The 16,440-nt window shown below is 41.3% G+C and overlaps 1 protein-coding gene across 1 annotated transcript in view; it reads left to right on the top strand.

Annotated features, from left to right (window-relative positions):
• GABPA (GA binding protein transcription factor subunit alpha) overlaps positions 1-13,983 on the top strand; it is a 24,245-nt gene extending 10,262 nt beyond the window's left edge. The window contains exons 4-9 of the mRNA XM_026033658.1: positions 2,922-3,167; positions 4,592-4,786; positions 5,572-5,628; positions 6,789-6,929; positions 8,283-8,475; positions 11,421-13,983. Of these exons, the coding sequence (XP_025889443.1) occupies positions 2,922-3,167; positions 4,592-4,786; positions 5,572-5,628; positions 6,789-6,929; positions 8,283-8,475; positions 11,421-11,649 (1,061 nt within the window). The 3' untranslated portion in view covers positions 11,650-13,983. The remainder of the gene's footprint in view (positions 1-2,921; positions 3,168-4,591; positions 4,787-5,571; positions 5,629-6,788; positions 6,930-8,282; positions 8,476-11,420) is intronic.
• The last annotated feature ends 2,457 nt before the right edge of the window (positions 13,984-16,440 follow it).

Genomic DNA, 16,440 nt, shown 5'->3' with positions numbered 1-16,440 from the left:
CCCCAGGTGCAGGACCCTGCACTTGTCCTTATTGCCCCTCATGAGGTTCCTCTCTGCCCAACTCTCCAGCCTGTCCAGGTCCCTCTGGATGGCAGCACAGCCCTCCGGAGTGTCGGCCACTCCACCCAGCTTGGTGTCATCYGCAAACTTGCTCAGGGAAGTATGATAGAACTAGGGAGGTGAGAGCAGAGGACCAAAATAGAATGGGCAAAATCAGGTCATCTTATTATGTCTGGTAAACYGGGTGCTAGTTTACTTCACTACTGCTACTGTTATCAACAATTTACTGTAAAGAGCATATTCTCATTCCTTCCTTCCTTTCAGCCTGCACATTTTTTGTCCTGTACCGTGTGATTTCTATCAGTTACATGCGCATTATTGGTGAAAAGTGCCCATTTWTGCCTCATTCTGATAATCATATAAACCTTCTTCTCTTTTGCTCCCTTAAATACCKTCTCATTTTCTCCGTGTATAGCAAATATCTGAAGTCGCCACCTTTCCTTTTCCTTCAGCCCGATAATGAGATGTACTCGTTGTTGTGAGGCCTGCCGGCTGCTCTCCTCCGAGCATGGATAAGTAGGCAGTGGGGAGGAGCTGTTTTGTTAGGATCCAAATTATTCGTTGGATTATTTTTTTCTTTTCTCCGTGATCCCTGGTAAGAAGGATAACTGTTTTTGGGTAAAGATAGAGTTTTTATTTGTATAATGCACAAACAATCAGGACGTGTTTTGGAGCCCAGATGTTAATGTAATTAAAAAAAAATTGTTCATGTCTTCTTACATGTTTAATTAAAAACAAAAAAACAAAGGTCTACATTTCTGCTGGCTTGGTATTGTTTCTTAAAATGTCAAGTTGTGCAACAAATTTTAATAAGAAGCAAAGTTCTTTGGAAGATCAAAACCGACCCTCCCCTTGCTTTTGATTTCTTTCATTAGCTTTGATCGTGTTGCAGTTGCAGGTAGGTAGATGTGCTGTGGTGCCAGGCACATCACGCGTCGATATGAAAGGAAACCGAGCGAGTGGGAGCACCAGCCCACACTCTGCCTCTGCTTGTCTGCATTTCTTGCTCAGAAAGGTTATAGGGCAGCACAGTGGCTATTGTCTTTCAAATATTATTTGGAATGCTTTTCTGTTGTTCCGAATCAAAACAGCACGAGTGGGATGGATTCCGGATGTGCTGTGAGATTAACTTCTTTTTTTTTTTTTTTTTTTCCCCTTTCTGTGATTTTTTTTTCTTCAATATTTGTCTTGCATCTGCAGGAGATAACTGATGAATGAGAAAAATAAACCTTTTATTGACACGGAATCTTTGCAGTCAAAACTTGGTATTTTCTAACTGACATCTTCTCACACGAGTTGATTTCAAATCTGAAAACACACAGTAGGAGAGAGAAATACAGTGGACCTAAATGTTCATGACCGGAATTAAACACCAAGCAATAGCTATAACAGTAAAGTAGTAGTTYTGCCACCACTGGTGTTGTAGTACCAGAGTTATATTTTTCCTTTTTTTGCTCCATGTGCAGGTAGAAAACTCAAAGCTGAACAAATTCTTTGTCATTTTTCTCAAGTTGAATTTGTTTAAAATCGATAGGAGTTCTTGTCTGAACAAAAGACTTTATCCATTCTTATGGAAGTGCTGCTCCTATTTTTTCCTCATAAAAGGTGAATAGATTGTGGGTTTAGCTTTTTATGGCAGTATCAGCTCCAGAACCAACCTYGTTGTGCTAAACTTCAGTGTAGATTAGACAGCAGGGAGGTGAACTGGTGTTCTATGGCGAGCCAACAAATTGAAGTTGTGGTGGTGTGATGTCCTGCAGATCCTGCCGAGCGAGTGTTAAGGTTGCCAAAGTCATGTTGGGTTTAAAGCAGAGATTTTCACRGAATGGTAGAGGTTAGAAGGCATCCTCAGAAGTCGTCTTGTCCCTGCTCAAGTGGCGTCAACCACCGCAGGTTGCCTGGGGTTCTGAGKTGGGTTTTGAGCAGAGGTGAAGGTGCCCTTCCCAAGGGCGTTCAGCAGAAGTGCTGAGGGGAGGTGCATTTGTGTTTGACAGAGACCTGGTGGAGTGCAGTTGTTCTTGGAACTGTAATGAAAACAATAAAAGCACAAAAATGGAAAGAAATCTTTTCTCTTTAGCATATTACACCAGCTTTGGAGCTGGGGAGGTGACAGGAGGTGTCTGCTGCATGTCTGGAAAGGTCTTGTAAGCGGTGTCGGATTTGCTGAGKTGCAGGCAGGGCAGAAGGCCCTCACATCGCTGCCATCCATCGCTGWGGTTTTCTAAAGCAGCAGTGATTCTCTGAACGCTTTCTTGGTGCTGCACGATGCAGCAACAGGCATATGCAGCAGCGTTGGAAGACRTCTTCCGTGACTGACATAAAACCACAAAATAAATATCTAATAAAGTTAAATGTAGAATTAATCGTGCTCTGAAGTGTTATCTGTTTAGTTTGCTGCCTCCTGCAGAACAACAGTGTTAACTTGGCTATATAGGTGCCAGAGAAGGTGGAGAAATACCGTCACGATTGCAGGTAACACCYGTTACCTGGAGAAGAGAGGCAAGCAGTTTTCTTTTTCATGTTTATTTTCTCCTGGTGCACTGTTCTTTTCTAAAGATCAAGGGCTTTTTCTTCAACCTAGGGGCGTACAGAGCATCTTGTTCAAGACAGGTGAAAAGAATCACCTACCTAGAATATGAGACTAGGACACTGGGGGAGGGAAAAGGACAGTTTTGCATTTGTTTGTAAAGTAGGTGCTTGAAAGTTGGTTCTGCAGAAAGTGTGGACATTTTGCAGAAGCTACATGATGTTCATTTTGTCATGTTTCTTTCTTAAATTTGCTAACATTTTTTAATAGCTTTAGAACAATATTTATCTGTTATATTTGCATTATCCTTAAYTTTTGTTATCCATGTATGTAGGGATAGAGCCCAAGTTAAACATCCTGGAGATTGTGAAGCCTGTGGAGACTGTGGAAGTGGTGATTGATCCAGATGCTCATCACGGTGAGGCYGAAGCTCACCTCGTTGAAGAAGCTCAAGTGATAACCTTGGATGGAACCAAACACATAACAACAATTTCAGATGAGACCTCTGAACAAGTGACACGATGGGCTGCGGCACTGGAAGGCTATCGGAAGGAGCAGGAGCGCCTTGGGATTCCCTACGGTACTTAGGACATGACCGTGGAGGCGGGAAGAGAGGGGATGCTATTTTGTTCATTTRGAAGTTAGCTATTTATTTATTTAATAAATTAGCATTACTTAACATTGGTTGTGGAATTTGAAGTGCTCTGATGCCTCAGAGAAGGCCTTTTATAGTATGGAAGAAAGCAATGCAAGTGTTTCTGCAAAAGAGTGGGCTAAAGAGAAGTAGGATCAATGTTTCTAAGAGTTCTACTAAATTAGTGCAGTTTGCTCCACAACTTCCTTGTACTTGGAGTTTTTAGAAATTCATTTTCTTTGTGAATATTTGAACAGCCCTCGGGCTGAGAGCTCAGGAGCGGGGAGGAATCTGGTCTGAAGATACGGCAACAAGCTGTGGGATAGGCTGCAGGAAGTTAAGCATGTTGTAAAATGGGATTTTACATGGAATGCAAAATGTTGGCTTAAACACAGTGGAAGAACATGGTTCAGAGCTGAATGTAAAGATACCCATATCTTTACCTAACATAAAGTAAATGCTAGTCTGTTTTGAGCTAGTGTACCGCTGAGCTCGTTACTAATTTCTTGTTATCTTACGCTTAAAAGACACTTSTTATATACTCAAGATTGAGCTGTTTTTCCAGTTTTAGATCTATATGGTATTCAGGAGCTTATGCTGCTTGTGGCTCTTGAAATGTACAGTTACATTGTGTTCTGCATATGAAGCTATAGTACATGAGCAGGTTTGCAGAATGGGAGTGTRTTTGGCCAAGGGGATCCTTTGAAGCTATATAAAAAAAAGCCAAAAACAGTGAAGTCATAGATTAAAAATGCTTACAAATTATTTCTGATAATTAAAGCAATGAATTTTTGAAGCTTTTGTGTTGATCTCATTGACAAACACTTCCAAAATAGCTTTTGTCATGTCTGTTAGTTGAGTGTGATGCAGAATGCATTTGGAGTTGTCACACTCTCTCAGTTGTCCTTGAAATCTGCCCACAAGCTCATTCATTAGTACAAGAAGAAAATTATTTAAACCTATGTTATTAGGACCTTAATGTTGTGAATAAGTTTTACTAATTTTGTTGCCTGGCCTTAAAAAGAAAGAAACCACATGTGTGGCTTTAGACATTTAGTGGTGTCTTTGTCATGGGAGTGCAGTTTTTCCAGGAAAATCCGACTTGCTTGTTGTGACAAAGATCCCTATAACCATGGCTTCAACTTGATATCCAAAAAGTGCCTTAGTCTGTCCTTTGGAAGGACTTGTATTGAAATGGGGAGTCACTGTATTCTGTATTGGGATGTGGTGAGAAGTTCCCGAGAAGGTAATTCCGTGAGGTGGCAGCCGCCTGCCTTGGCCCGTCCTTGCCAGCTGCAGCAAGGACCGGCCGCATCCCGGCTGAGGCGCCGCGGCCGAAATGTTGACGTTTCTCCCTTCTTTGTCCCCAGATCCCATGCAGTGGTCGACGGACCAGGTGCTGCACTGGGTGGTGTGGGTGATGAAGGAGTTCAGCATGACCGACATAGACCTCAACGCGCTCAGCATCGCCGGGCGYGAGCTCTGCAGCCTCAGCCAGGAGGACTTCTTCCAGAGGGTCCCGCGGGGAGAAATTCTCTGGAGCCATTTGGAGCTGCTTCGGAAGTGTATGGGAGATTTTTCTGAGACTGTGATTTTTACTCCCTCCACCCTTCTCTGTGCTTTTCTTTTTTTCCCCTTCAAGGTGACAGATGGCGAACGGTTGTTTTTCCTCCAGTTCATATGAGCAGTAAAAATTAGGACGCTGAGGACAGGAGATATAGTGAGGATGGCTGCGGTTATATTAAACACTGTTTGCCCATCTTCCATCAAACTTTATTACTAATAGGGAGGAAACAGTGACTTATGATTCATTCTTCACTCCTAATAAAGATTCTTAGTTTGTGCATCTTCTGATTTTGACAGTTTTTTAATTACCTATTGATTTTCCATGTTTAATGTACACCTCTGTCTAGGTAGATGTGAACAGTATTAAGCATATGTAATGAAGTCCATAGACTGTGTACAGCACAGCTGATGAGCAATGCACTGGATGTGTATTAATACACTTCTAGGTCTACTTGGCTTGGCTGTAGTTAAGCAGGCTAAAAACAATTTCCATCTTGAGTCTTGCTGTTAATTTATRTATCTAAAGATTTTTAGAGGATTAAAAAATCGAAACGATAGCTTGGAATTCACCATCAAATCTGTTTCTAAAAATTGGCAAATATTAAATRTCTCTACCCATAAGATCATGGATTGTGCATGTCATTTGCAAGTATTTATCACATTTTAGTTTATTTAACTTTGCTTTCTTATTTAACTCTCTGTATTCTGAAATACAGAAGTATTTGGCTGACCTGAAGTTTATGGGTTGAACAAAAATGTAACATATTTTTCCTTTAATTTTCAGATGTGCTGGCTAGCCAGGAACACTCTGGAGAAATAGCAACTGTAACTATTGATCAGCGTGAGTAGTCTCTTGATGAACACAATTAGCTGTTAGCAGGACCCTTGGCTTCAACGCTGTGATGATAGAAGATTTAGAAACASATTGGAGAGAGTAGTTTTCTTTTGTGGGGAGAAGTGTATCTTAAGCTTTAAAGCACATCCTTGTGTTTGGGGTTTTGTGTTCCTTGCTGAAAGTTTCCCAATAACCTAAACTACAAAAGTTTGTCGTCATCATTTTGCATTACAAGTTTTCTTTTCTGCTTTGTAATTGTGGTGAAAACTATTAGTCCTCAATAACTGAAATTGCTATGATTTTATATATATATATATATATATATACTGTGTGTGTGTTCATATGTGTGTGAATGTGTATTGATTTGTACAAAAGAGTTCTAGGATATATCTTGAGCTCGAGGGCTTTTTTTTTTTTCATGTTATGTATTGGGTTACATATTGGGTTAATGAATAGCTGTATTACAATGCTTTGAGTTGAGCGGGGGRAAAAAAATCTCCAAAAATGAAAGGAGATTTGAAAGATTTGAAAGAGAGGGCTTGTTTAGAATTGCTGCATGAAAGTAATTTTCAAGTTACCTGCAACTCATTCTTCTAGTTGCCATATAATATCATCCATTAACAAAATGAATCTCTTTGTAAACAGCTTATGTGCACTATAGATAAGCCAYGTATTACATCCTTGGAATGTGTCTAGCTAAAGTCACTTAGAGTGGGGACTTTATGGTTGCCCTCTGACACGCTTGCAGTGGAAGGATGTTTTGTTGCTGCTTGAATAGCAGGTTTGGAGGGTTATTCAGTGACTACAGAAAAGAACTGCATTAGGGGAGATTGCATGGGAACAGCTTGAAGCTGAAAATACAGGCATGAGATTTCTTTCACAGAAATGCATTATACTCAGGGTAATAGACAGAAGCTAATGCCTTACCTATAATTCAGCATCACTCCTACAACCCTGAAACCACTGTTTCCCCTCTAAGAGGTAAAACCTCTTTAAATTATTCTTAGCATGGTGACTTATTAATACTGCATGTCTCTCCTTTAGCAAAGGAAAAAAGCAGCTAGATGTTATGATAATACAAATAATAAATAATATATGCCTATGCATCTGATGTTTCTCTGCCAGCAATTTATAATTGATGTTTTGCAATGTTTTCTGCTTTACAGCTGTGCAAATTATTCCAGCATCTGTACAGCCTGCTACCCCAACCACCATTAAAGTAATCAACAGCAGCGCAAAGGCAGCTAAAGTACAGAGAGCTCCGAGGATCTCTGGGGAAGATAGAAGTTCCCCTGGTAATAGAACAGGTACTGTCTGCGTTATTTAAAAATGCAGAGGCAGCAGGCACTTAATTTGAGTTACAGATTTGCAGCACACATATCTGTCACGTTGACTTAATTTGAGTTACAGATTTGCAGCACACATATCTGTCACATTGAGGATGATGGTTGTAGAAGAAGCTCACAGAGCAGCACAGGCACGTGCAGAGCGGCCGAGGTGGGTAGCTCACGTGAGCCCCACACGAAGGGAGCCCCACGTATTCCTGCAGCGGGTGCAGGCAGCGGCCTGAATGCCCTACAGCAGATGAGATGCAAAAAATTGTCTGTCTCTTCAAATCCTTAAACAGTCTGTGCTCTCAGGCCCTCTACCACATCGCTCAAGCTTGTAGGAGCTTTCTGCTTTTGTCCACGGACAGTGGAGAAATAAACCCTGCTGGCCCCATCTGCCTCACTTTCTCTCTCTTTTTCCTTTTTGTCTTTTTCCCACTGGCAACCTCAGAATTTAGCAGGTTTCAGATTCCTGTTTTGTTGTTAAATTAATGCACCTTCTGGGGAACAGCACACTGAATTTGCAGGTTATTTTCAGAGTTCTTGTTATTCTTGCATGCTCTTTGATTCATTAATAACTTATCGCATTGCTTTCTCATTGTCACTTCCCCCCAGGTTCTCTCTGCTCTTGTGAACTGTTTTGTTAAATCCCTTCCTCTGCCCCCTTCTGCCAACTTTTTTTCCCTTTTTTGTTTTAATTCTCTGATAAAGTCTCAGTGCTGAAATTGGGTTATTTGGCCCGGACTTTATGAACCAGTGTCAATGGGAAAGATGTAAAGGGTTTCTCCCTGCAAACATCAGGTCTGCTACATACACATCATAGGGAATTTAGGTATTTAACTCTAGTTACTCAAGTAAACAAGAAAATTTAGTGACAAGGACAATGTTGTAAMCTGGGTTTTTCAGTATTTCTAGTGTTGCAAGAACTTGGAGATGAATACATTTTAAACAAAAACTATTACATGTATTTATATCAGAAAAGGAGTAATCGGCTCTCWCTAAATCTCTTCTCTTTCAGAGAGGGGTATACATCTGAATCATTATGTTTAATGTTATATGGATAACTTCTCAAGTTTAGAATGAGTATATAAGAAATCTTAATTTGCTGTATTCCTCAGATTTTTGGATCRATATTTATTAGCTTGAAAAGTATTATTCATTTGTAAAGTAGGAAGAATTAAGCAAGCTCAAGGATTTGGGCGTTTTATTTGTTTGTTTTTCTGAGCTCATTCTGTGCTAGTTTGTTTTAATGTGGTAGCTGTGAATTTTTAGCCATGACGAGAACATAAGAAGGACCGCTTAAAATGGACATCATTATTCCTATTTCAACAGGAAACAACGGGCAGATCCAACTATGGCAGTTTTTATTAGAGCTTCTTACTGACAAAGATGCTCGGGACTGTATTTCTTGGGTCGGTGACGAAGGAGARTTCAAATTGAATCAACCTGAACTGGTTGCCCAAAAATGGGGACAGCGCAAAAACAAACCCACCATGAACTATGAGAAGCTTAGTCGGGCTCTGCGGTAAGAAACTTCAAAAACTGATCGTGTATGAAGTGTTTTGCTTCCACCTAATTGACTATTTATTTTTGACTGTCATAATGCGAGACTTCCGTGGGTTTTTTTTAGGAAAGAACTTCCCTAAATAGAGTTCTCTGAAGGTACTTTCTCCATTTGATCTCAATAGCATTAGAGATAACTCTATAAAAAAAAAAAAAAAAGTGAGGGGAATAATATTTGAAAATATACTTTCTTTAGGTTATTGAACTTGAACCATGACATCATGATCACAATTATTAACTTGTGTAGATCCCTTTTTCTAAAAAAGAACAAATTCAGTGTCTTCAGCATTTATGCTTTCAGAATGTGCCAAGCATGTTTTGTTAGTGGTGAAAGAAACGGAAATACTCTGAGTCTGAATACTCTGATTTGTTTTATATTTTGCAGGCGATGTATGTGCATCTAGCTTCTGTTGCAGTATAAAGAAGGCATTCTTCTGTGATTATTTATTATTTTTTCTATACATACCATTTTTTCTATACAGAACAAAATTTCTGAGTTTATACTTTCATTGAATTATTCCATTATTCTCACAATACAGATGTTAAATTCCAAAATATTGTTTATAAACAGATAAGTCTCAACCATTGTTGTTATTCCCATATAGTGAACTTTTGCGTTTGAACAATTTGAAATGTTTCAGACTGTCTTAATTCCACGATCTTGCTCTTGTACKTTGATAAAAGGAGCTTTTACATCAGGGTAGATGTCATGCCTGGGGAACAAAATGCAAGTTCCTGAAAGTTAGACTACTTTTCTGATTATTTTGGCACCTGGAAGAATATGGAAATTCTTCCAAGTTCTCTGAAATCATTCAGAGATTGAACTTTCTTATTCTCATTTGGTTCTATCCTGATCATTGAATGGGAAGAGAGGTTTTTAGTGCCTAATGCTGCAGAACTTTAAGCAGTTCTGAAACTCTTTATGTGAGTGAAGTTGCGTATTTGTTCAAGTCTGAGATAAAAGGTTTAGTTGTAGTGTTTTGGGTTTTGCTAGTGTTATTTTCCAAGAGGAAGTCAGCCCTGCTCTAAAAGGATGCCAGGTAAACCGGGATCATCCCTCCTCCCAGCGCCGCTCCCGCGTGCTTGGAGGCTCTGCCGGGGCCTCTCCTGGCTCGTGGGTCCAGTCCCAGCGCTGCTCCCCAGTCAGCCACTTCCCAGCCCGGGTGGTCAGGAAGCCATTCCTGTATTCCCGTGTTTTAGGGAATCTCTGGAGGTGTTTGCTGACGGTGCAAAAGTTGTGCAAAACTCCTGCAACATCAAAGTCACGCGAGTGATTTTGTAGCGTGTGCTTGGCTTCTGTCAGCAGCTATGCAGAAGATTTCAAAGGCAGCTGAAGAGCCGAGGAGCAGCATCCTTATCCCTGGGATGCGAAACAGATGTCTGTGCAGTGATTTGCATAAATCCCTATTAGAAGTTTTGCATTTATGTCTTAGTCGCAGATTCACAGAAGTCACGTTCTTCAAAGTCACGCTGTTTTGGCAGCTGCACCAATATTGACATGTTTTCTAACACTTCAGTGTCTGAGGAGATATTCATTGCCTCTTTCTGCTGCTGAGATAAGCACTGTTGTCAACCTAAACTTTTATTAAAACAAAAGCAGTAGTGTAAATGTTTCCTCACCARTGTTGTGAAATTACTGTGTTAATTTTTGATTAATACAGATACTAAAGTTGACGTTRTTGAGGCAGATGCAGCCCTCTAGGTTATAGAGCTGATGTAACCTGCTGTAAATGAGTCTGTGCTTCACTAGGAGGCTGAGCTGATGGGCCCGGTGCAGAACGGTCACAGCCCATCACTTGTTGGCAAGGCAGGTGGCAAGAAGCTGCTCCGGAGATCAGGCTGGGAAGAGGGATAGCAGCCGATGGGAAGCGGAACGAGATGGAGAGGAGCACGGGGAAAGCTGCGCGAGGAGGCAGGGGCAGCAGGGGGAGAGGCTCTGAGCTGCCCCGCGACTCACCGGGAATGCCGGGAGCCGAGAGGTGGCCCTGACGCACAGCCTGGGTGCCTGCCCCGCGCCAAGGAGCTCCCAGGGGGATTCTGGAATTCCAGGCGCCTGCAGACCTTGGAGAGGTTCTTTCTTATTCCCACTAGAGCTAGGAGACAAAGCCAGCCCTTTGTTTAACCTAACCTGGAATGAGAAACCGCTGTGGGGCCAGCGTGTCCCTTGGAGGGCTGACCCTGTGCTGGCTCCTCTCTGCTTGGAGTCGACTTTGAGGAAACTCAGTGGTGATTGTTGTTTTTCTTTTCAAATTTATCACGAACTTGCTAAGATCGTCAAATGCCAGTTATGTTCATATTTCCTTTCTTAATGAGAAATGTGGTCTGCATTAGTGCCTGCAGTGAAACRAGAACAATAAAACTGTAAAGTGCCAACTACTTTTTTCTCTTGAGTATTACCTAAGGATTTATGTCTGTGGAGCGCAGTAGATCATATAGGCCTTGTCTTGACCACGTCAGGGTGGTAACTTTTCTGCGGCATAATGTAAAATGCATTCATAGGTAAAGAAAAGTTGCTTTTAATTGTAAGGCAAAGGATGTAGTTTTGCCAGCACATGAAGTACATAAAAGCAGGGTGTGTTTTTACAGCTGTACTGTCTTTAGAGCAACTATTCCATGYCCTTCCTGTTGTTTTCCTTAGCTTAGAGAGCAGTGTTAACTTTGAAACTATTAATCTACATGATTTTTTTTTATCCTTGTAAAAGCAGGGAGAAGAGTAAAGGAGGCAAATAATGATAACAAGGGGAAAGCAACATTTTCTTATCTTGATACATGAAGTTACATGAGAATYTCAATGAGGAAAAGATCGATCATTCTTTGTCCTTGAAGTGTTCTTAGGCAAGTTACAGATGCTGAAAACTTACTTGGATTTTTTCCTTTTCCTTTTCCTTTTTCCCCCCCATTCCACAGGTATTACTACGACGGAGACATGATCTGCAAGGTGCAAGGCAAGCGGTTTGTGTACAAGTTCGTCTGCGACCTGAAGACGCTGATCGGGTACAGCGCGGCCGAGCTCAACCGCCTGGTCACGGAGTGCGAGCAGAAGAAGCTGGCCAAGATGCAGCTGCACGGCCTCGCGCAGCCCGTCACGGCGGTCGCGCTGGCCACGGCCTCGCTGCAGGCGGAGAAGGACAACTGAGGCTGGCCTGGGCACGGGGCAGCCCCAGGCCTCTCCTGTGTGAGCGGAGAACCTGCTGCTCTTCCCTCTGCTGCGGCTGGAAGCTTCTTTTTTTTCTTTCTTGACAGTACCGTATGATGCATGGTTTTCTACAAAGGAAAAGGACTCCCGTGAATTTGGATCTTTTAACAGCATGTGTTTCAGTGTGAGCTAAGGGATTGCCACAATTTATGCAGCTTTGAGGCTGGGTCTCGGTGGTAAGCGACCTGGGCTTGGTGAGGAGGGCTCAACGGGTCCRTGTTGTGTGTCCGTAGCTCTACAAAGTCATTTTTGCAGTGCTTTTAAGAAAAATTAAGTATCTACAGGAAGCAGGGTGATCCCCTATCTGAATTTGTTTCTTTCCACTTTTGTTCTCTGCTGAACTACCARAAGGATTTGATGCTTTCAGAGGTGAACGTGCTCGTTATTCTCAAGTAATCAGGCAGAGCTGAAGGAGAGGCACAGTAAGTGTTACAAAGCATCAGGTTCTCCATAACTGCTGGGCTTACAAGCAGAGGAAACTAAAACTAGACCAAGCTGAAGATCAGTGCTGAAGAAGGAGATCCAGGTTTAAATCTGGCTTAGGTGAGAAGCCAATTATGAGTATTTCGTTGTAATATGTAGATAATAGGCATATATGAGGGCAAGTACTTAACCTGTTTTGAAAGACGTGTTAATACTGGCTATTTAACAAAAAGATAAAATAAAACCAGTCAAAATCTACCCCACTCCAAGCCAGGGTGATTTGAAAACTTGAAAAAAATGTCCCTCRCCCAAAGAGTAGGTTATTTTGGTGGGATTTTGTAATTCCCTATCAGTCAAGGTGCTTATACCTGTGGTAGTCAGCCTTAGTAACTGAAGACTTAAGTTAATCACAGTCAGTAGTCTCTTCCTGTTTAGAAACAAAATGCAAATTAAAAAATAGTTTTACAGAGAACTGAAGTTCAGCTTACACATTACTATAGGGTATTCAAGTATGAAGATATGTAATTTTTGTTCAAAGTTAATTTCTCTCTGAACTTCAGATGATGTTTTTGAAGCCTTGTAAACCAAGCACGTGCTCTGGAGCAGTTTAAATGCTGGCTAATTAGCAGAAGCAGTTGCAAGGGGTTTCGAGCTGAGAGACCCTGGTATCRAGAGTGCTTTGTGCAAACCTGGACACACAGGAGAAAACAGGCTGCAGCTTTTGAGCTTCTTGTACCGGTGCCCATTAGACTCTTTTCTTTTGATGTCTGAAAACAGTGGTTTTGCTTTTGCTCCTTTRTGTTCTTAAATAGCATAAATATTATGTCACTGTGCATATTTTCTAACTTTTATAAATAACCTTTTTTAGAAGCCCTCTGGTAACAGTTGACAATTAATTAAAATGCAAGTGGACAAGGGAAAGCTTTTTTTTCTGCGAGGGACTGAGGTACTTGTAAAATGTAGATCAAAAGTATTTGTACAGTGAGATTAACCATAAAATTCGGTTCTACTGAGAGGTGGGAGCACTGGGCTGTTGCTCTTGATCTAAAAAGGAATGGTCATGCCTGCAGACCCAGGGCAGAGAACACATGATACTCTGTTTTAAAGACACTTTGAGGGCAGAGCTGTTTGTCTCGGGGAGGATGTTCATCTGCAGGTATTTTTTGATTGACTAGACACACCTCACRTGTGCTTCTCCAGCCCACCTTTTCATCACCACCGGTTACACTTCTTCTTCCTGGGTTCTTTCACTAACTCTAAATACGGTCTTCATCCCGGAGCCTCTACAGCACTCCATCCACTGAGCATGCCTGTTTTCCCACTGAAGTCTTCGAAGACTTGTGGAAAAGATGCCAACGCATCTGTGAGAAGAGGTCAAGGACCAGCCCCCCGTTGCCGTTGCACAGTCTGATGGCAGCAGTTGTCGAGTGTTTGGGGTGACTTACACGAATGCAGATTGGTTTAGTAGGAATAGGTATGAAGCTACTAGTTCAGTGGCAACAACTATTTATGTGACACCACTCCATTGCTAAACAGAAGGTCCAGTGCAAGTCACTAGTTAGGTTTAGTTCTTGAAAGCATTTTTAGTACAATACAGTGCAGAAAGAAAAGATCTTAAAATACTGGCTTTCCAAATCGAAATGGACTCTAGGAGGGTAAACTAACAGCAACATTTAAAGGTAATATCACTACTTCATCCCCTTGAATATTTTCTTTACACCATAAGCCCACAAGGGGGAGAAATCCAATATCATGCTTTATTTGTAAGTGTATTTGATGATTATTTTAAATCTTTTTCAGTAGCTGTGGTAGTTCTTTGAATTCTTTGTTGTGAGATCATCTGCTTTTCCACCTTGTTCTCTTTAGTAACGAAAGAATCTTTCAAACAGTATGAAATTGCTGTCACGTTTTCTGCAGTTGAGGGAGAAATCTGTGACTAACTTGATGTCTTCATTAAAATAAAAGATGTAGAATATATTGTCAAGAGTTGTTCTGTTGCTGCCAGAAGGAAAACATAGAAAGAATATTCCCAATTTTTTTGTAAACAGAAGGATTTTTGCATACTTTTTACTCTTTAAATAAAGACACTTATACTCTGCTAATAATTATGTATTTCTTTTGTGTTTTGCATTTTTTTGGTAATTTTACATGAAACAATTATTTTCTATTTTTACTCTGATAAAATATTTGTGCATAAAATGTCAATATAGTAAAATAAAAATGTTATACAGCTGATGCTTGTTCATTTGTTAATCTTTCAGAAAGCTATCTGTCATTGCTTTCAAGCATRAACAATTTATGTTTATTAATGCATGCATTTCATTTTTATTACTTTTAAGAATGCAGGCTGTTTACAGGAAGAAAGCAGAATATAATTTTTTTTTTTCCTGAAGATGCATCTTCTTTGACTCGAWACTGGCTGTGTTTTTATTTTTAAACTGGAGCTTCATGCCCAAAACAGCTTTCTTGAGAATCTTGGAGTTATATGTAGAAATAGAGATTCTTAGAATCTCAGAACTGTATTTTGAAGTACTGACTTCACAGTAAAACGAAATAATGTCTACTATAAATTTTTTTTATCTCATTTACCATGATGAATAGAGAAATCAATTATGTTTTGTAGTTCATGACACATTTGACATTCAGTTATGTTCTTTTTATAGGTGGTCTCACCACCATTTATGGTGGGAAAGGAAAAATGTGAAGATAATTATTAGTCATAATTGTAAGCAATTAAGAAAAATGAACACAGCTGGAAGATTCCTCTTTATGGGAGCCAGTTGGATTTCTTGTGTACATAGCTGTCTTGGTATTATCAAAACCAGGTAAAATTACAGAGGTAAAACTGCATCACTTCTCCAATTGTAAAACTTCTTCAATTGTAAAACAAATGTTGAGCAGAAGGTGTTACTAGAAACTTCGTCTAGTTTTTGTAGATGCTTTCAAGTTGTCAGTACTAAAGTGGCTGAGAAACAAAACAGAATCACAGATTCATTAATAGTGGAAGGGACCTCTAGAGATCATCTAGTACAAYGTCCCTGCTCCAGCAGGGAGACCTASAGCATGTGGCACAGGGCTATGTTCAAGCAGATTTTGAAGATCTCCAGAGAAGGAGACTCCACAACCTCTCTGGGCAGCCTGTTCCAGGGCTCTGTCACAGTCACAGTGAAGAAACTTTTCCTTAAGTTCCTGCAGAACTTCTGGTGCTTGAATTTGCAGCTGTTTCCTTTAGTTTTATCAGTGTTCACCAGTGAAGAGAGGCCAGCMCTTTCCTCCTCCCTCCCTCCCTTGAGGTATTTATACACGCTGATCAGGTCCCCCCTCAGCCTTCTCTTCTCCAGGCTGAACAGGCCCAGCTCCCTCAGCCCTTGCTCATAGGGCAGATGTTCCAGGCCYCTGATCATCCTGGTAGCCCTGCGCTGGACTCTCTCCAGCAGCTCCACATCCCTCTTGGACTGGGGAGCCCAGAACTGGACGCAGTCTCCAGATGTGGCCTTACCAGGGCTGTGTATAGGGGGACGATCACTTCCCTCGACCTGCTGGAGACGCTCTTCTTAATGCACCCCAGGATCCCGTTGGCCTTCTTGGCCACSAGGGCACACTGCTGCCTCATGGTCATCTTGTCATCCACCATGACACCCTCTCTGTGGGGCTGCTCTCCAGCAGGTCCGTCCCCGGCCTGTACTGGTGTCYRGGGTTMTTCCTCCCCAGGTGCAGGACCCTGCACTTGCCCTTGTTGAACTTCATGAGGTTTCTAGCTGCCCAGTCMTCCAGTCTGTSCAGGTCCCTCTGGATGGCAGCACAGCCCTCAGGGCTATCAGCTACTCCTCCCAGTTTGGTATCATCAGCAAACTTGCTGAGGGGGCACTCCATCCCTTCATCCAAGTTGTTGATGAATAAATTGAACAGGACTGACACATGAAYGTTTGTTTCATTCAGGTCAGCTCCTGTGTGAAAACCTGTAAGAAAAAATAAATGTATCTACTTAATTCCTTCAGGTATTTCGTGCAGAAGATCTAAACGAGATGGTCCTTAGTCGAGAAATAAGTAGCTCCATCAGTAACAGGCCACATCTTGTATGACATGTTTACTTCCCTGCCTTTGCAACTTGCATTTCATCCTAAACGGAGAAACTAGTGTTTAGGAACTGCGTTTTATGTGTGCTACATTTTGGGATTCACTAATCGAAGTGTAATGTCCCCATATCAGAAGGCAAAAGGCAGGAATTTTCTAACTCATAAATGCAAGCAAATAGACAGTGCTGAATGAACTGCTGCTTAGGAATGAGCTTTTGTTGTTTGTTGAAAA

Source organism: Nothoprocta perdicaria, unplaced genomic scaffold, assembly GCF_003342845.1.
Source record: "Nothoprocta perdicaria isolate Ctin4 unplaced genomic scaffold, notPer1 scaffold_130, whole genome shotgun sequence".
NCBI classification, from domain to species: Eukaryota; Metazoa; Chordata; class Aves; order Tinamiformes; family Tinamidae; genus Nothoprocta; species Nothoprocta perdicaria.
This window is presented reverse-complemented; position numbering and strand designations above follow the sequence as displayed.